The sequence below is a fragment of the Gossypium raimondii genome, chromosome 9 (assembly GCF_025698545.1).
Source record: "Gossypium raimondii isolate GPD5lz chromosome 9, ASM2569854v1, whole genome shotgun sequence".
In the NCBI taxonomy this organism is placed as follows: domain Eukaryota; kingdom Viridiplantae; phylum Streptophyta; class Magnoliopsida; order Malvales; family Malvaceae; genus Gossypium; species Gossypium raimondii.
In genome coordinates this window covers 9,702,822-9,724,762 of record NC_068573.1, presented here as the reverse complement: position 1 = coordinate 9,724,762, position 21,941 = coordinate 9,702,822, and the positions used below count along the sequence as shown (strand labels likewise).

At 32.1% G+C, this 21,941-nt stretch overlaps 1 protein-coding gene across 1 annotated transcript; it reads right to left on the bottom strand.

Annotated features, from left to right (window-relative positions):
* Positions 1-3,133: 3,133 nt before the first annotated feature.
* LOC105798379 (terpene synthase 10) lies at positions 3,134-5,724 on the bottom strand. The gene is given in 8 exon segments (XM_012628427.2): positions 3,134-3,523; positions 3,612-3,712; positions 3,715-3,856; positions 3,938-4,076; positions 4,246-4,464; positions 4,564-4,942; positions 5,028-5,298; positions 5,400-5,724. Coding segments are annotated over 8 exon segments (1,779 nt in total). The 5' UTR covers positions 5,625-5,724; the 3' UTR covers positions 3,134-3,220.
* Between the last annotated feature and the right edge of the window lie 16,217 nt (positions 5,725-21,941).

Here is a 21,941-nt window from a genome sequence, read left to right as displayed (position 1 = left end):
ATCTAATTATTCTGATGAGGTTAGCTGTGAAGACTCAGAAAAGTGGATGTTTACTATGCAAGAGAAGATGGAATCACTCCACAAAAACAAAACATGGGATCTTGTGAAACTTCCTAAAGGTAAAAAGATTATTCATTGTAAATGGGTGTTTAAAAAGAAAGAAGGGACTCCAGGAGTTAAAGAACCCAGATATAAAGCAAGGCTTGTTGCAGAGGGTTACAGTCAAATTCCAAGAGTGGACTTCACAGATGTGTTCTCCCCAATTCTGAAGAATAGTTTGATTCGAGCTTTGCTTGGTATTATGCCCATGCATGATTTGGAGCTTGAGCAGTTAAATGTAAAAACTGCATTTTTGCATAGAGAACTTGAGGAGGATATTTACATGCAGCAACCAGAGGTTTTTACTGTCTCAGAAAAAGAGGACTATGTTTGCTTGCTAAAAAAGTCTCTTTACGGTTTGAAACAATCACCAAGACAGTGGTACAAGAGGTTTGATTCCTTTATGACTTTTCATGATTTCAAAAGAAGTAGCTTTCACAGTTGTGGTTACTTTAAGAAAAACAATGATGGTTCTTTTGTGTATCTACTCCTTTATGTTGATGACATGTTAATAACAGCGAAAGATAAAGGAGAGATAAGAAAGGTCAAAGCCCAACTAAGTGAAGAATTTGAGATGAAAGATTTTGGACCAGCAAAGAAGATACTTGGTATGGAGATTCTCAAAGATAGAAAAGCAAGTAAATTGTACCTAAGTCAGAAGGGGTACATTAAGAAAGTTATTTGCAGATTCAATATACAGAATGCTAAGCATGTTAGTACTCCTTTAGTAGCCCATTTCAAACTTTCATCGGCTTTGTCTCTACAATCAAATGATGAGATTGAGTACATGTCACATGTTCCATAGTCTAGTGCAGTGGGATCTCTCATGTATGCTATGGTTTGTTCACGTCCAAATTTATCATATACAGTCAGTACAATTAGCAGATACATGGCGAATCTCGGTAAAGAACATTGGAAAGCAGTTCAGTGGATTTTAAGATACTTACGAGGTACTACTGATGTCTACTTACAGTTTGGAAGAACCAGAGATTGAGTCATTAGATATGTTGATGATGATTTTGCTGGAGACCTTGATAGAAGAAGATATCTCACAGGTTATGTCTTTACAATCGGAGGTTGTGCAATCAGTTGGAAAGCCACTTTGCAAACTAAAGTTGCTTTGTCTACCACTGAAGCTGAGTACATGGCGATCACTAAGGCTTGTAAAGAAGCTATTTGGTTGAAGGGACACTTTAGTGAACTCAATGAAGACCTTCAAATCAATGCAGTGTTTTGTGACAGTCAGAGTGTCATCATCCTTACAAAAGATCAAATGTTTCATGAGAGAACAAAACACATTGATGTTCGGTATCAGTTTTTTCGTGATATTATTGCTCGTGGTGATATTGTTGTGAGCAAAATTAGTACTCATGAAAATCTTACAGATATGATGACTAAGTCACTTCCTATAACCAAGTTTAAGCATTGCTTAGACTTGGTTGGTGTTCATTGTTGAAGTTAAACCCTTAAGGGGTTTTATGGAAGAGGTGGAGAACTTGTTCGTTGAGAGTTCGCTATGAAGAACTTGTTCATTAAGAATTCATTTCAAGGTGGAGATTGTTAGAATTAAGTGACTCAAATCCTTATTTAAATAAAATATAGTGGTAAAATAAAATAAAAGTAAAATCCCTATAGAATTATCCTTCTTTTATTTTATTTTAGAATAAGGTTTTTTAAACCTTATTAAACTTTATCTATTTGATATTGATTAGAATAAGGTGTTTCAATCTTACTACACTCCTATTAGAATATGATTTTACAAGCCTATAGATAGACATAGTCTACTCCTCTTGTAATTATTCGAATTCGACATAGTGAATTTTCTTCTCCTCTGCCCGTGATCTTTTTCCCAAAAGGATTTCCACGTAAAAATCGGTGTGTTCTTTATTTTTATTTCTCTTTTCTTTGTGATATATTGTCATTACCGACATTCTATTTTTTACACTGAACATAGTGTGTTCATGATAGAGGTCACCTTCAAATTTTATTGAAGTCAACTGTGATGGCTCATTGGGTATGGATAATGATGTAGCTGGTATTGTGATTGTATGCAAAAATAGTGAAGGACAGGTTGATGAAAACAAATTAGTTCTCAATGTTGGGTCTGTTAACTTGGCTGAAGCGTCTGCAATACGTGAGGCCTGTAAATTGATTTGAAACAACAGATGGCTTAATGTGATTTTGGAATCTAATGGCAAGGGTGTTATTGAACAAACTAATTCTTCTGCGGCTAACTATGCTTGGAGGACAACGATTGTGATTGATGATATAAAATGCCTTGCTTCTCTTATTCCATCTATCAAGTTTATGTATGTTTCTTAAAAAGCTAATGTTTTAGCTAATCACATTGCTAAGAAGTCAATACAAAGTTGCCACCCATTTGATTGGATTCGATCCTTACCATTTTAATGGGAAATTATGATTTAGACGTTGATTGAACTTAAATTTACTTATTTTTATCTTATTTTGGTATTACAAAATTTGTTGACATAAGTTTGGTTTAATGACTAATACGTTTGAATGCACTTTGAAGCATGTTACAAAAAATAGAATTTTTGTTTTTTCTTTTTGCAAATTCTGGCATAAGTTTCAATATGGAACGAACATGTTTCGAAACTTGGTTATTATTATTTTTTATTCGTGTATTTTTTTACTTAAATTTTAAAAAACAAATCTCTTTATTTTGAGACATTCAAAGTTAGTATTCAAATTTGAGTACAAAAGAGATAAGTCTCAAGACTTAACCCTTGTGTCTCGAAACAAGAGCCCATGATACATTACCCCATGTATAGAGACATAACTTGCAGATTTGACAGTTTGGGCCCCTAATAAACAAGTGCCCATGTATTGATATATTGTCTGAAACCTGTTTTGTTTGTTATGATTTGTTGCTGCTTGAAATGTTTTATACTTTGAATAAAACTCAAATTTATATGGGTTTTAACTTTATGTTTGATCGGTTGTTGTTGCGTTGACGACAAATGTGTTGCTCTTTGTTCGACCAGGCCTCCGAACCAAATAATAGGCATTATAATAAATATCAAAAACACTTTTTTATTTATAAAAAAAGTACTTTTTTTTTGTTACAATTACTTGCAATTTCATCTTCTAGTTAGGTTTTTCACGACAAATAAGGAATAGATGAAACAAGTAATAATAATACACGATCTTTGGTCTCTTGACCCTCAACCCCATGACCGTCACCATATTGGTACATGCATTGAGCCATCCTTGCTAGGTTCAATGCAATATGTTTAAACGGAAGAGATAAGGAGGATTGAGACATTAGAGATTCTTCATTCATCCTTTTCCATGTGGCGTCAATTAACGTCTTTACTTGCTTACGAGATTCCTCTTCAGAACAACCAGTTTCATGCATGTAACATTGAATTGATTTGGAGACATCACCTCTTTTCAATTCACCCTAATCAACAAACACATACATAGAAAAAGTATATAGATATGTGAATCAAACAAAAAATAAATTAACTAAGTGTACATATATTGCATACCACTGATGTACCAAGATCATCAGCAAGTCGTAAAATCATAGAAGAGCCATAAATTAGATTGGAATCATCCTTCCAGTACTCCAAGCACTCCTTTTTGTTATATTTGATGAGAAAAAAACATGTGATAGTATAACGGGAGCCGAAATAGAAATCCATGCATTATCGATATACTCTTTAAATGTTGGAATGTATCCGCTGTAATACCACTTTGCCTCCACTAAATAAGATTTGCATAACTCTGCCCACTGAACACATAATAACTCTTTTTAATATGTAAAATTGAAGGAAAATGGTTACGAATCAAAACTAAGATGAGAACTTAGTACCGCTTTCTTCAAGAAAGGAATGGTATGAAATCCATGTTCCTTGAGATTATCAAATGCTATTTCGTTTATGGAGTTGTAAAGAGCAAGGAAACATATCTTCATATATTCTGGGAGAAGCTCCATCGTATTTGTATCCCATCTAAAATTACAACATTATACCAAAAAAATATTAAACACAACTTAAAAGTTCTTGTCTAATATTCTTAGATTTGGATTTTTTTTTTTTTTTGTGACTTTATATCCAACTTTATATCCAATTGCTGAAGTGGGGGAAAATAATACGAAACTATAGAAAAGCCATATCCTACCTCTCAACAGCTTGAGTGAAAAGCTCTAACTCATCCAATGTACCATACACATCATACACATCATCAATACTTGTTATTAATGCGTTAACCTTTGTTAGAGTTCTTCTAAGGTTCCCAAAATGAGGATCAAATGCAAGGCCCACTGTCCATAGAAAGTTCTCCATCAACCTGTCTCTTGCAAAGGGTAGCTTTTCTCCCAGACCTATATCCCTCCACCACCTGCACCATCGTTTCATTTCAAAAGATTAGATGACAAATATATATTTGTGTATTTAATTAATAAAATTCCATCCTTTGTTAGACCATGGATGCACTTACTTGGAAGCATATCTTAGATCATCCTGATGCACGGCTTGCACAATATTAAAGTCCAATTTAGCAAGCTCCAAAAGCATAGGATTTCTTTCCTCTCTTTTCTCGTACACATCAATAAACCACCTGGCTTCCAACCTTGACACTCTCCAATGTAGAGGAAGTTCCAACGCATGCTCCACTAGCAGCCTAACATATTCATCTAACTTCTTTTGCTTCAAATATTGTTGAAGCTGTTTAGCCGCGAAATCCCTTGCAATGTCTAAGATACCTTCACCCTCCATGCAAAGGTGTGAAGCTTCATACAAGTTTAGAAGCCCTTTGCAGTCCTCACGGAGACTCGACTTGAAATTCCCCATCTCGTCCATGAAACCGGAGAAAACCTCTGGACGTATAACAAATTTTATATGTTTATAATTATTACTATTTTTACAGCAGTTTGTTTTTTACAAAATCTCTGCACTTCTTACCTTGAGTAACGTTATAACCATGTTGCCTTAGGAGCCTAAATCCAAGTGCTGTAGCAGATAAGCTGCCTTCCTTCCATAAAACCTTGCTCTGATCGGCCCTTACATGAATATCCTCCAAAATCCTCTTGGTTTCATTCTGAAAATGATAAGATAAACCGAGCCTCTGCAAGGTATCGATCAGCACAAGTTTCTCTACAGGGTCCATAACATTCTCAAGCATCATTCTCACTTCTCCCACTAGTCTGATTGCTTTTTCATTAAATGATTCCGCCTGCATGGGAAGTAAATATATTCTCAGCTTGCATAATATATCATCTTTGTATCTTTAAAGTAATTTCTATGCTAATGTAAATAATATATATATATATATACCAGATAGTCGCTCTTGAGCGACTGAATATAATCGTACTCCCAAATGGGAGGATGGTAATTAGCAGACCGTCTAACAATCTTTTGATCCGAAACATTTGCCGTAGCAACAGCTTTGGAGGCTCCAACAACACTAAGGTTGTTGACATTTGATCTGTTGGAGGTGCCTTTACTATGCGATCTGATGAAACTGCAGCTAGGAACTGCAGTTAGGAGACGAAGGACCATGACCAAAGCTCCACTTAGCCAACTTCAAAAGATTGATTCAAATTTAGAGATTAGCTCTACTTTACTTTACAAAACAAGAAGATTGATTAAACTTTGTGTGCAAAAACCAACGCCTGTCACCACGTTTATATAATCAGTTAATGCTAGTTTATTTTTTACTAAATATTTGTTCAAGAAGAACCAACACGTAATTCACGTGGGTAGATTGCAAAAAGCAATAATTAAGGCTTTATCGTCATTGATGTTTTAAATAATTTTTAGTTTAATCTTTAGTTTTTTTTAATAAAATACATACTAAATACACGCAAATATATTAAATCAGAGATATTTGGTAATGCTCTTATTGTTGAAGAATTTTTAAAGATTTTGTTCACTATAGTTGCTTTGTTGCACTAGTGTTTTATATGTTTTATATATATATATATATATATATAATAAAGAAGGTAATTAAGTGCCTTCATTTATTCTTTACAAAAGAATTATCCAATTTAGTTTCTAACAAAAGTTTTCTAACATAAAAGTAGTAGGAAAATCAATAATTAAAAGGTTAGATTGCTTTTTTGGACAAGTTTTTACTATCCAACCAGCAATTACATTCCTCTCTCTTCAAATAAATTAGAACTTTACCATTTGAAAGTACCTTTTAACTGCAAAAATCTTCTGAATCAAACCTTTCCCAGACTGATTGAATCAAACCTTTCCCAGACTGATTGATAAGGCACTCCATTGCCTCTAAACAATCATTTTCCACAATAACTTTCTTAAATTTTCTTTTTTACTGTGTATGATGATTCGGTTTTGAGGCTTGTATCTCCACTGTTTTGCAGTAGTTTTATTATTATTATTATTATTATTATTATTATTATTGGTAAACTATATCAATACTCCTTAAACTTTGCTTAAAATTAAATTTCAATCACATAATTTTCAAAATTTATATAATTGTCAGTAACATCATTGAATTGTTACATTTGGCCACTCCTTTGTTAACTTCTATTAATGAAATGACATGACACATTAATTTAAAGGGTTAATAATTATTTCACTCTTGAAGTATGGGTAAAATATTATTTTGATAATTTTAAAAATTTTCTTAATAATAAATTCTTAAAATCGTAAAATTTAAATTTAAATTTTATATTATTATTTTTCTTAACAATAATTTTAAAATTTAAAATAAATTAACTTTTTATGCTTTTAAAATTCTTCTTAACAATAATTCTATAAAATAAATTAAAATAATTAAATTTATAAAATAAATTCTAAAAATTATATATATAATCCATGAGTAATGTCGCTTCACTGACTCTAAAAATAAAAAATAATTTTAAATTTTGTTACATGGTCTTAAACTGGTATCAAATAGCCTAAGTTCCGTTTTGGTCAAAATCTTGATCTGTTTAAGCCATTTCGGAGTGTTTTGGCCTGTTCGGTCAATACCGACTTGTACTATATATGTGCACCAACCCTGTACAAATTTTTTATATTTTAAACTAATTTTTTATTTTAACCATTTTAAATTTTCTTTAATTATATATAAAATTAAAAGCTATTAAATTAAATTATTGGACCTAGTTAATAATTTTAAAACTTATAGTCACATATAAATATATTTATATGAATAAAATTGAGATATAATAGCATGCACATGAAATATATAATTTTTATCAAAATAATATATAAATTTTAAGAAACTAAAATAATAGATTATAAATATGTATGAAAAATATTTAAATGGATATATAATTTACCAAAAAACTAAAATGAGACTATATATATATATATGAAAAATATTTAAAATATTGAGAAATTAAATAGTATATCAAAACGTCTGGTATTAATACACACAAGTATCGAGGCAAAATGTTACGTCCATCGGTATGGTACTATCTTGGTTAACAATTCATTTGTGATTATTAAACATGTAAAGATAAAGATAAACAAGGTTTAGATTGAAGATTTTGATACAATCCAAGTTTCTTTATTAAAAAATGATTTTTAAAAAGAGTTTGATACTAAAAAATTCTTGACTTGAAAATAAATTGAAACTATTATAGTAAAATGAGTGGTTGTAATTTAACAATATGTATATATATATATATATATATATATATATATATATATGCATAGCTTGTTTAAGTTGATGGTATGCGTTTTGAGATTTTGTGTAAAACAAACTATAATATTTCTAATATTTCAAAATGAAATAGTTTTAATCTAGATTCCGTGTAAAGTGACCTAAATGCATTTTATATGAAAAATTTGTACTTTTAGCTCATTTTTGTTTCATTGTTTTACTTTACTATTTTCAAAGCAATTAATACCTCAATTTTTTCATAATTAATTTTTATCATCCATAATCATTAATAGTCCATGCATAAATTTACATTTATACTTTTCTCGATAAAATAAAAATTTTAATTTAATCCTTAAACTTTCATTTTCATTCAATTCAGTTCCAAAATCTTCTTTCCTTACACTCATTTACTACTCTGATCGTATATAACTTCATTAATGATTTTCAACTCATTTCTTTATTGTTGGGTAATTTACACTTTAAATCATTCTAATTTTCAAAACTTGCAATATAGTCCCAAAATTGACTTCTATCATAACAACATTTATTCCAAGTCATCCTCGTGTCAGAAAATACTTAAAAACTCCTATTTCCTTAATTTGGTTAAATTGCAGTTCAACCCTCTAGTTTCACAAAATTTACAAATTGAACCCTTAATGCTATTCACAATCATTCTCTCAAAATTTCTTTTCGACTAGTCAAAAACAAATTGAGGCGTTAGGCTGGCCTTAACCATCAATGTTATATTAGCTAGGTTTGGGCAATTGAGGGACTCGATTGCTAAAGTCAACTCTTGTATTTTTCCTAGTATTTTGCTAACCAATTGTTACTTAGACTACAATTATTATAAATTAAGTAATTTGTCTAGTTATTAGCCTAACTAATAATTTTCCTAATTTAAATTACTACCCTTTAACCAATTCATGGCAGAAATTCAAGTAACACAATAGATAATCTTGAAAACCATAATTAATAAGAGATCCTAATAAAATGACTCGTATTAGATTCTCAAATATGTTGTTGAAGATCCACAAGAAAAGAATCCGATGTAATTGAGTACAAGCTAATGGAAATGTAAGCTAGAGAAAATATAAAATTTCTAAATCTTATGAAATAAAATGTTGTTGTCTCCAAATGGTTACAGGGCTTTTTTTTCTAAGATAAAGTCAGATTACACAGAATTTACCAAAAGAAATTTAAGAAAAACATAACATTTTGTAAATCTCAATATGACCCAGCATCGTGACTCAAGCTTTATCATTACAATGCATAATGCTGCTCACCGCTCAAATTTTCTTCCTTCGCTTTACCTACTTTGCATTCTGCAATCGGCTTTTCCATTTGAAATGCATCCAATCTTACATGTAAAGGCTTGCAACTGCTGAGATACAAGCCATGTTGTTCTTGAAAGGAGTGACTAAGAGAATAGAGTGGACACTCCTTTTAAGTATTGCTATAAACAAGAACAAAACAAGGGATACAAGGAAAGTTTATGTAGTTCGGTTTCCCTATGTCTATGAAGATTAGCTTAGTGAGAAATATTTGCTATCTTCAACACTTACAACAAGTTATCTTAAATCTATTACAGACTCGTGACAATTTCCTCACCTTTGTACCCTGAAGATTGATACTCTCACCACTAAATTCACCCCTGTGAACAAAGCAATAATAAAATAAAATAAGAACATTGGAACGATAGAAATGTGCAAGTGTACACAATCGTATCAAGTAATAAAGTGACAAGTAAATGTCGAGTTACCATACCCACAGGGACTGTGAAAGAAAAATATTTATGAAATGTAAATCAAACACTTTGGTGATAGGAAAAATATGTTGTTTTGAAGAAGTGATTTAAAAACTAAAAATTAACTAAGTAATAAAAATAAAAAGTAAAAATTCCAATGCACGATTTCAAAAATATGAGTTTTAATCAATATGACATAATTACATTAGATCAATTACATTCCTTAACTTAGAATTACAAAACCATGTTCATATTGTTACGAGTATTTTCACGGCAACTTGGTAATTTGTTAACTACAACAAATACATACTTACTAAATTAACCAACCACTTGAACATTTCTCAATGTCAATCCAAACAATTAATCAATCTTCATAAGCACATAAAAGATTAAGTGAGGTAACAATATATTTCTATATTGAAATAGTTTAATCACAATAATCTTGCAAGTTATGCAAGGCTAATGTATCGTTTAATATTGTTGCTAATTTAACCTTCACTACCTTAGAAGATTAAACATGCACCAATTAAATATTCATCAACTAATTACAATTTCAATACACTTAATAATTCATTCATTCATTACCTTACAGTTTATAATGCAAGTATAACATAAGTATGATTTTATTTAATTGAACAACTTACCAAGGCCTATAACAACACAAATAAGATTTTAATAATTTAAGTGGACAGAATGCAATCAATTCAACACAAATTAAATTTAAGTCATTTTAATTAGAACAAGAAAAAAAAATATTCATATTCATAATCGCAACATAAACAAGAAAATTAAAGAGAAGGGAATTAAGAAGCAAATCCAAGATTTCTTTGAAGCCAAACTAGTGCGCTCCTTTTCTTCTCTGCTCGTTTTGTTGAGTTCAGGCCTCCATGAACAATTGAATGCTGCTATTCCAAGGTGGAAGAAAGCTCTTTTTCAAGAGGGAAACCAGTAAGGTAATGAACAAGAAAAAAGGGAAAACAAAGAAGGGAAAGGAAGAGAGAAAGTAAGTGAAAGAGAGAGAGATGTATGGGAATGAATGGTGTGTGAAATGAGTAGGTGGATGGGGTATTTATAGGTGAGAATGGATGCTAAAAATAGAAAATAATTTTCAGTCATTTAAGCTCTCTTGGCCGGCCATGCATTAAACAAAGTTTGAATGTTTCAAAATTTGCTACTTTAGCTTCAGGAAAAAAGTGAAAGGCACAAAAAGTGGAGGGGTTTGAAAAGCATTTAGGGAAAGCTCAATGGCTGAATTTCAAGTATAAAAATCAGAAAAAATCAGATGATTGGATCAACTATAGGGACAATTTTGGGCTGCCCAGTTGTTTGGTGGATCAGTCTTCTATACTTAGCATACTGAGCCACTTTCTTCTTCAGGCTTTATATTAATTTTTAACCCAATTAATTTTGGATAATAATTAAATATAAAGTAAATAAAATATCATTTGGACCAGCCTTGGCTGTAAAAATATCCAGCCTCGCTCTTGGTGCACTTGATGCAAAAATTACCCCAACGGTTCAAGCCTTTCGGGATGTCTGCCGAGCCAATTTTCACTTTTTTTGCAAAATTGTCAAAAATAAACCAAATTTGTAAAAATTTATTATAAAAATAATTAAAATTAAATATGTTAAAAATTTAAGTGAAAATTAATTATTTTATAATTAAAGTATGAATTTCAACAAAATTTACAACGAAATTGCATGAATTAGAGCTCAAAAGGTGTTGAAAAAGTCTATATATTTTTGTGTTTCAAAACACAGATTTTACATGGAACCCCTTTCAGGAAAAAAATCACGGGCAAAGGAGGAGAAAGTCACTAATGTTGAAAAATGAATCATACAAGAGAAGTTTCAGTTACGTCTATTTAAGGGTTGAAAAACCCTGTTCTAATCAAAGTCAAATAGAAAAAGAACAGTATTATACGAATTCAACTTGTGTTGTATGGTCCGTACCATAGGGGCTTCACCCCCGCACCCCCAATCACAACCCTAGGCCACTTATTTTGTCCCCACAGACATCGTTATTTTTCCATTGTATTTATTTCTTCAACAGGTAACGGGATCCAGGTTACACAATCTCTAACAACCACAACACATCAGGTTTTACTATCACAATGCACTCATAAAATAAAGTTCCTCACTTGAAAGATTAAGTGTTATTTCTCTCAGTACCATAACCCTAAACCCTCTTTGATCTAAGAGACTAGAAAACTATGATTTAATCCAATCCTCTGTATATATTTCTTCAACTGATATGATCTTCATTGATGGGCTGGATACATTCCACAATATCAGCATAGACCAAAAATTTGGTTCAATAAATTTCCAATAACATAAATATGAAAACAATCACTTCTATTGTAGTTAACCAGGGAATGCGCACTCCCTCAGGCACTTATTCATCCTTTCAATATTTTTAACAATCTTCCCTTTTGGAAATTTATTGCATGAAACTTATATAACATAAGAAGCTATATCATCATGTTATATTAGCTCCCCATTAGCTTAATCCCCTTAATTCCAAAAACGTAGCTCAGAAAATAATTAAGTGAATTAATCATGGACACTATGTTTGGAATGTGCATCAATAATCAACCAACATAACGATGATCAAGTAAGTTAATGAAACAAGGAAAATAAAGCAAAAAAAGATTATAAACCTTTTATGCGTACCTAACAATGTCATCAAAAATGATTTGGCCAAGGTGAAATTCAATCATATCTACCATTTTTCTTAACAATATAGCCATTCTCTTATTAACAGGGTCCATTTGGCTACTAGGAAGATAAATTCTAGTAGCTATGAAAAATAAAGCCACATAAATAACGGAGAGTGATGAAGCATTTAAAGTACCTTTCTCTAGCCAGGTTCGAGAAAGATTGTTAGTCAGGGCTACTGTAGTTTGGTCCAGAGATTCATCAAGGTCCACCACATTCAAAGTGTAGTAGTTCAAGATCGATCTGATTTCAACAACATTGAATTTACACCATTCACTACGAATGAAGACTTTGTGATGAAACTTGTTGTTTTTGTCAACTATATCCTTGTTTAGGTTAGCATAAAATTCGTATACAACATTTATAAAATAGGGTTGTACAAAACTTACAAACCCTAAAAGTACTACATTTTAAAGAATCACATCAACACCATGGTCAGCAAAGCTATTCTCATCAATATTTTGTTCATAAATTAAGTGCTTTAGAACCAGAAATATATATATTAGAAGATGTTGCTTCCCAAGACATTCTATTCTTGATTTCCAAGACCCTTGCCTTTTACTTCTTAGCAACAACTATGGCTTGAGTGTTGAGAAATGTGCACATATTATAGTAAACATGTAATTATTTTCTATGTATTTGAACAATGAATAAATAAAATTCACATTTCAATGTTATGTCTTTTGTATTTCCGTCTTGCATATTTTGCATGCATAGCGAAATTGTGATAAGAAAATATTAGTTCATTGATTATCTAAGTTCAAACTAATGATAAGTGGCATCGTAAGAACATTTACACTGCAAGAAAGACAACTTACTTCAAACTAAATGAGTCTATAATCTTGTAAAAGAATCAAAGTGAGCATTTGATTCAAATACTAAGAAAGATTATTATGTCGTCTACAATTCCAATTAGGGAGATGGCTAGTCTTGGCTGTCGGAGTAGTTGACTTCACGGGTAGAGACATAGATGTATTCATTGGAAGAATGATACATTGGAATGGACCCAAGATGAATTAATTTTTAATCTGTTTGTGAATTTGTTCACTTGTAACATTCATGGTGTGATTTACCTAATTCCTAATTTAGTCACTAACCATGCGTATGTAACTAATGTGCTTCGATATAAGTGGAGGCTTATGCTCTAAAGATGATTGAACCGATAGTCGGTATGTTGGGTACATAAATTGTGTACCACATGACTTTACTAGCAACAGTGGAATTCGTAGCTCAATTAAAGAGTTAATGGTATCCTCTCATTGACATTGTATGGATTGGTAAATATAGAATGTAGTCACGAGTTGCTTGTTCTAAAACAAGCAATTTATCACAGTCATTTATTCACAGTGGTCATATTAATCATTAAGAAGACACAATGGTGACAATGTGGTAAAATAAGATTGTATTGAGTGAACGGATTTAACTCAAAGGAATCAAGGATATAATATGAGGGTAACACACACTTGACGTGGTCATTGGACAAAGTAGTTGGATTAATTGCTTTTGTAAAAAGTATACAATAAGAAGTTTTCAATCATGGCACTTCTTGCGGACTAACTCCATGATTAGTTAATTGAAAATTATCGGAACGATACTTCTAGGCATAATTGCAATTACAAGAGCCTAATTGTATATGCCAGATTGGTCGGTCCCTAGCTCAACAAAAACACAATCAGATTGCATTTGAATTATAAGTAAATTCTACAACTTTGAAAATAATTTAATTGAGTCGATTTATTCGACATGGAATTAAATTGGGCAGTCATAAGATTTGTTCAACTAGAGAATTTGATTGAAGAATTTCTTGAAAAATTAATTAGAAAAATCTAAGGGATTTTTGGAAAAATTAATCAAATTAATTAAAATTAACATGATATTTTTGGAAATTAATTTTTAAGCCAAAAAATTGGCCCAATGGGTAATTGAACATAAAAATTGGACCTGAGATTGTAAATTGGGCTCAGGAGCCCAAAATTGAAACCAAGACTCAAAAACTAGTCGAATCGGGCTTGGTATGTGAAACCAAACCAACAGTCCAACCGGTGGCTGGACTGAACTGGTCAGACCATCATTAGCCTGGACCAAACTAGCAAAAACTGAACCAACTAGGGGTGATGACAACAGCGATGGTGGTATTCTGGTGGCCGAAAAATGGTCGACAGCGATGGGTCTTCGGTGGTTAAGAAGTGGAAGAATTACAGTCCTACTGGGACTTTACCATGAAATTTGACTTCAGATTAATTATTCCAAAAATAATATTATTTTAATAGATTTAATATTAAATTAAATTTAATATTTATCTTAATAGTATTTTATTAATTTAATATTAAAGTGATTATCTTAATATTAAATTTAATTTAATGTTTATCTTGTAGATAAATATTTTATTACTTTAATAAGATTTAATATTAAATTTAATCTAATAGTATTAGATTAAATTTATTATTAAAGTGATTAAGTTTCATAATAGTTAATTCTCTAAACTCTTTCTATATAGAGAGAGCCTTGAGTCATTATTTACACACACCTGAATTCAATAGAAAGTTGTAGAGACAAAATTCTCTGAACAAATTATTTCAGAAAATTTCTAGAGATATTTTTCTTATTTAGAATTTGACCCAAAAGTTTAGAGAAATTGCAAAATTATCCACTGCTAATTGTTGTGAAAAATTTTCTGGTTCAAAACGAGACCACACTCACCAGACGTGAGCTTGAAGTTAGCGGAGAAGACTACTTGGTCGAAACATTCATCCTAGATGAATCGAAGAGGTAAAATTTTGATTAAGGGTGAGTTTGGATGGGCGGTGCGTTTACCTGCGGTTAGTGTAAAAACAGCGGTGGTGGTGAGATTAGATACTGTAGCGATACTGTAGTGTGAGACAAAAAGTAAGCTAAATGCACCGTACCGCACCCAATCGCTCATCCAAACCCACCCTAAGTGTTTATTACTTTAGATATCACAACCAAGTTCTTGTTTTGAAAAAAAAATTAGAACTCTAGTTTTTCCCTAAATTTATTTTCCGTCACGTTTTCCAAACTTGATTTTCCAACATTGAGAGAAAAGTTTATGAGCATCAACTTTCTTGATTTTCTTTATTTAATGAGAGGTAGATAGGGGACCATTGGGATTCTTGATTCTCAACTTCATCATTGACTTGAGAGAAGCATCATTAGATAGACTAGAGCTAGAACTTCCTCTTCTTGCTTGGTTCAGGCACAATCGGAGTTTTTCCTTTGGCTTTCTTAGAAACAGCAAGATCAACAAGTTCCTTAGCCGTGATTGATCTTGTTCAAACTATACAAGTTTAGGCAATGCCTAATAAAGTGTGCACTCTATCAATGATCTCAACCTTTCTTGTAACACTCCAAACCTGATCCCTCAGAAAGGTCCAAGTAAGACTTGTCACTACTTAGAAATCATTCTTCTTTAAAAATATTTCTGACATAATATCTATAAAACTATAGTGCTTAAAATAAACCTTTAATAAAATACATAAAATAGAGTATAAGCCAAATGGCGTATAAAATTTCAATAAGATATTTTTATCAACTCAAAGTATAACACTTTAAAATCAGTCCATAAACTTTAACAAAACTTCATTAAATCATAATTCCTCTATATGAGTCTTCAGTACAAATCATTCACAAAATATGATAAGACTTCACCCCCGTCATTATGCATAATACAAATAAAAAAATATCTCACAACAGTAGATATTTGATCTGTCTTAATTCGATGTAGCAGATTAAACTAGTTTTCATACTTACTTGAGGAGCTTGAATACAAGCAATTTTAGTATGTTTTAGTTATGTTTTCTTAGTTTAGTTAAATTCGATAAAAAGTGTATTTTGAGTCTTTTATTGACCTTAGGGGCCGAATGAGGCCTAAAAGTGAGGTAACGTACTTAGTAAGTGTGCAAGAGACTATTTAAAGGCATAAGAACTCAAAGTTGGTCGATGTGTTGCAACACGGGGAGCTCAATGTCACAAAATAGGGAGCAGAGAACCAGAATTACTATACTACCTTGGATGTGGTCACATAACCAAGGGATGTCGCGACATACCCCTGAAGCTACCCCTGAGCCATGCATACTGCCTTTGATGTCGCAACATGGAGACTAGGGTGTCGTGACATCAGCCTTGTATTACGAGCCGAGAGTGTTTTGGTCTGCACAATGGAAATTAAACATGAAAATATCAACTGACCTAGGGTTGAGGACGACAACAACCCTAACTCTATAAATAGGCTCTTAAAAGACTTGTTTAAGGACAACTTTTGATACTTTAAGTTCTCTTTGTAATTCTCATTTTCAATTTTCCTTTCTTTTAGGCTTTAGTTTTCTTTCAATTCTTCTCTATTTTCTGTTTTTCGGAGAACGTGGGTTGTAACCGTGATCAAACTACTATTGATTCTGCGCTTCAATAAATACAATATAGGAATCTCTTAAACCTTTCTCTTGACTCATTATTTATGTTTATCTTTATTATCAAGTTCATTGTGTTCATGAGATCCATGAGAAACTAATCCTTTTATGTGGGATTAGTTAGTGGAGATGTGAATGTGATTAATTAATTACTCTGTAGCGTTTTCTTAGCGGATCAACTATTTAGGAGAGGAAAAACTTAAACCCTAGGCTTGACGACCATAGAAAGTCATTTAGGTGAAAATTAACCCAAAATTAGTATGGCCTATCCATGAACACCTTAGCCCCGAATCGGTCTGAACTGTGAGGTCAAGAGATAAGTAGTTCTTGACGACTCATTAGTTTAGTAGAAGATCAAGAGATCCTACTAGGGTAGTGACTAGTTGATTCAGGAGAAACCCGAAATAGGAATTAGTTATAATCCCCAAAGCAAGCTAATTAGTTTATTCAGGAGAAATCCGAAGTTCACTTTACTTTTTCTATTTATATTTTTCCTTATTATAAAAACCCAAAAATCTCTTATTTATACCTATTCATAATATAATTTATTTCAAGTACTAATTAGATTTATTTGCATTTAGGTTAAAGTTTATTTAGTAATCATACCCCTTGGGTATGATCCTCGGAGTACTAACCTACTTCGTTGTAACAATATTACAACCTGACCCGTATACTTGCGAACACCAGTTTGATTCCATATCTTTTAGTTACAGTATTCACATTCTGGACATTGGTATGTTCAGAGGCAGTCAAGTTGATAACGCTGCTACTAAGAAGGCAACGCTACTAAATTGATTTTAATTTTTATGTTTTAATAAGAATAACTAGGAAATTAATAAATTAGATATGATTTTTAATTTCATTTTGACTAACACTTTTCTTCTATTTCCTTCTGATTCTAAGGTATAAAGGAGTTATTTGTAAAGCTAATCATCTATCCAGGAAGATTAACAGCTAGGCTCTTTTGGTGACACAAGAAAGGACTCACAAAGGAATTTGACGAATTAACATTTGATTTCCATAATTTGATATATAACCTCTAAGAACATGATGGAGGTGTTAGGAACACTTCTTTTTTATATGAGCTGGTTGTGACCTAGTATCACTTGTCCCATGATCCATAGTCCTCATTTTAAATTGAACCCCTCATTACTAATATGGATTTCTTCTAATATCATGTTCAATGATTATACAAAAAAGGATCTCATAGCTTTTCTCTAGTAGTTCGAATATATATGCAGCATTGTCACTTATGATGGTATCTCGATGGAAGCTATTAAATTACCACTAATTCCATTTGCGTTAGATGGACAAGAAAGAGCCTGGTTAGATGCACTCCCACCAGATAGAATCACTACATGGACTAACTTTGTCTAGATAGTCCTTCACCGGGTATTGTCGATGACTCAACTAATTAGCACTTGCAAAAAAATATTTAAATTTAAACAAAAGGTTGCTGGAACATTAGGGTAAGCCTGGGAAATATTTAAAACAATCCTTAGGTTGATACTGGGATGAGGTATACATTTTTCAACCCAAATCAAATATTTTTATGATAGATTGAATAACCAAAACAAGCGACGTTTTGACACTATAACTGGGGGAAGTATTTGGAAGAAAATGGGAAGAGAAGTCATGGAAATATTGGAAAATTCAGTGAAAATGAATTTACTTTGGACATACATCGGGAATTAGAATATGTAAAACTGGTAGAATCTAAGCTAAAAGAACAAGCCTACAATAACCTGGGGTTAACCATAGGAGATTCTACTAAACAAAATGGATATAAATTAGACGAGGAGAATTTGGATGATACTAAACAAGAAAATAAAGAGATAGCCTCACAACTTGATTGGTGGCATAAAATAGAGAACAGCCGAAACAAATAATTTCCAATATGACAAAAATGGTTCATTCCATTGTTAAACCACTTGAACTAGAATTCAACCATTACCAAAGCATTTGAAGTATGGGTATTTAGGAGAGAAAAACACATTACCTGTAATTATAGTCGTGGGATTAGATTCTAAGCAAGAAGAAGCATTATTAAGTGTTTTAAAAGTACACAAAAAATACCATTGGATAGACTATCATCAATATTATGGGAATTAATCCTGCATTTTGCCAACATAATATCGTATTAAAAGAAGGGAAAAATCCATTGGTAGATGAACAGCATCTACTAAGTCTGCCTATGAAAGAAGTGGTGAAAAAGGAATTACTCAAATGGCTAGAGGCAAGTATTGTTTATGCGATTTCTGAAAGTGAAAGGGCTAGCACTACACAATTTGTCCCAAAGAAAGGGAGGTTGATAGTGGTTGCAAATGATAAGAATGAATTAACTGGTTGGAGTGTATACATTGACTATTGAAAATTGAACGATGCGATAAAAAAAGATCATTTTACTCTTCCTTTTATTGATCAAATGATGGATGGATTGGCTGGAAAAGAGTACTATTTTTTCCTTGATGGATATTTCTGATATCACCAAATTTCAATACATCCAGATGATCAAGAAAAGGCCACATTTACATGACCTTTTGGCACATATGCTTTTAAACGAATGCCATTCGAATTATGCAATGCCCTCACGATATTTATAAAGTGCGTGACTATCATTTTTGTTGATATGTTAGAAGAAGGCTAAGATGTATTTGATCTACCAAAATTTTGTGTAGCAGATTAAACTAGTTCTCGCATTTAAGGATCTTGAATACAAGATTTTTCGTTATGTCTTAGTTAAGTTTTCTTAGTTTTATTTATATTCAATAAAATATGTAAATTGAGTATTTTATTGACCTTAAGGGCCGAATGACGCCTATGGGAGGGCTAACGCACTTTGTGAGTGTGCAGGAGACCTTTAGAAGGTGTACTAAATGAATATTGGTAGCTATGTCACAACACAGATGGCTTGATGTCACAACATAGGGAGCAGAATGGAGAAAGCTTAAGACTATCTTTGATGTCGCGACACAGACTGAGGGTGTCGCAACATACCCTCGAAGATAGCTGAAAAGGAGTATACTAATTGCTAAGTCACAACACAAGTCTTAGTGTGTTACGACATCGACTCTGTGATAGAAATTAAACATGAAGCATGGGTGTTTCTTCTGCACAATTAAACTTAAAGCTCGAAAACGTCAATTAACCTAGGGTTAAGGATGATGGCCACCTAAAGGTTATAAATAGGCTCATTTGTCACATGTTATGGATACAATTTCATTTGCTTAGATTCTCTGTGTAAAATTTAGTTTAGTATTTTCTATCATTCTTAGGTTTTAGATTTATTTCAACTATTCTTATTGATTTCAAGATATTTAAATTGTGGAAGCATTCAAACTATATGGATTCGCGATTAATCTCAATACAATCACACTCTTTCATTTACTTTATCTTGTTGATTTAATTAGCATGCTTTCTCTTTACATCGATTCTATATTATCTATGAAAGCCATGAGAAACTAATCCTTCTATGTGGGATTAGTGAGTGGAGGTATGATCTGTTAACTGTTTTGTAGGGTTACTCAGTGGATCAAATTCTTAAGAAAGGAAGAACATGAAACAAACCCTGGGCCTAACAACCTCAGGAAGTCGTCAAGGTGGGAATTAACGCAAAATTCGTGTAGCCCATCCATGAACACCTTCACCCCAAGCCAATCTGGTCTGTGAGTCAGAAGATAAGTAGTTCTTACTAACTCGTTATGTTAGTGGAAGATTGGAAGATCCTGCTAGGGTAGCGACTAGTTGATTGATTAGTAACCCGAAACGACGGTTGAAGATTACCAAAGTGATCTAATCACCCATAATCAAGAGTTGATTTATTCTCCATTTCTATCTCTTTAAGTTTATTTCTTTTATGTTATTTTGTCTTTATTAATATAAAAACCCTAAAAATCAATTATTTTATATTTTCGTACTATAACTAATTTAAAAGTACTAATTAGATATTTTAATGTTTAGGTTAGAATTGATCTGGCACTCTCCCATTGGGTACGATCCTTGGAGTACTCACCTACTTTGTTGTAAAATATACTATAACTCAACCCGTATACTTGCAGAAATTGCCTTGTCTTTCTATATTTCATTACAGTATTCACACTTTGGACGTTAGTACATCTGGAGGCGGTCAATATTCATGGATGACTTCTTAGTATATGGAGATTGTTTTTGGGAATGCTTAGATAACAGTGAGAAAGTCTTACAAAGATGTGAAGAAACCAATCTGGTACTCAACTAGGAAAAATGTCATTTTATGGTGAAGGAAGGATTGGTTTTAGGCCATCAAATATCAAGAAAAGGTTTGGAAGTGGACAAAGCAAAGATCGAAGTCATCAAAAATCTTCATAATCCCACAACAGTTCGAGGGGTAGTAAATTTCTTGGGACATGCTGGGTTTTACAGGCAGTTTATAAAAGATTTTTGTCATATATCTAAACCATTGAATCAACTTCTTCAAAAAGAGTCACCTTTTATATTCGATCGAGGCTGCATTAAAGCTTTCAACGTAATAAAAGAAAAACTTATCTCTGCACCTATAGTCATTACTCCTGATTCGTCAGAACATTTTATTATAATGTACAATGCTAGTGATTATGTTGTAGGAGAAGTGATGGGACAAAAGAGAAATAACATATTTTGCGCTATCCACCACACAAGTAAGACACTCAACCCAACATAGTGCAATTATACTACTACTGAAAAAGAAATGCTTACTATTGTTTTTGCTTGTGAAAAATTTTCTCCTTATTTAATGGAAAATAAATTTTATGTCTACACCGATCACTCTGCATTGAAATATGTCATGAAAAATAAATAAACAAAAGCCACACTAATGAGGTGAGTGCTATTGCTGAAAAATAAATAAACAAAAGCCACACTAATAAGGTGAGTGCTATTGCTTCACGAATTTGATTTATAGATAATGGATAGAAAAGACACAAATAATCAAAATCTAGATCACTCGTCTAAAATAGAAAATGAACTAGAGGAGAAAAATTATGAACATGTTAAAGAAACCTTTATTGATGAATAATTATTCAGGGTAGATAAATTAGACTGGGTACAGGAATAATAAAACACCATGATATGTGGACAATGTGAATTCCATTGTCAAGGGATTTTTTCCAACAAAAGCATCATGGCAAAAAAAAAAAAGAAACAAATCATGGATGAAGCACAAAATTATAGTTGGGAAGACCCGTATGTATTCCGGAAATGTGCAGATCATTTAGGTCAAATATGTATGGTAGAAGAAGAAATAAAAGATATTTTGCAGGGGTGTCATACATCACCATGTGGTGGGAATTTTGGAGGAAAAGAATGGCCCAGAAAATTTTGTAATCAGGATTTTACTA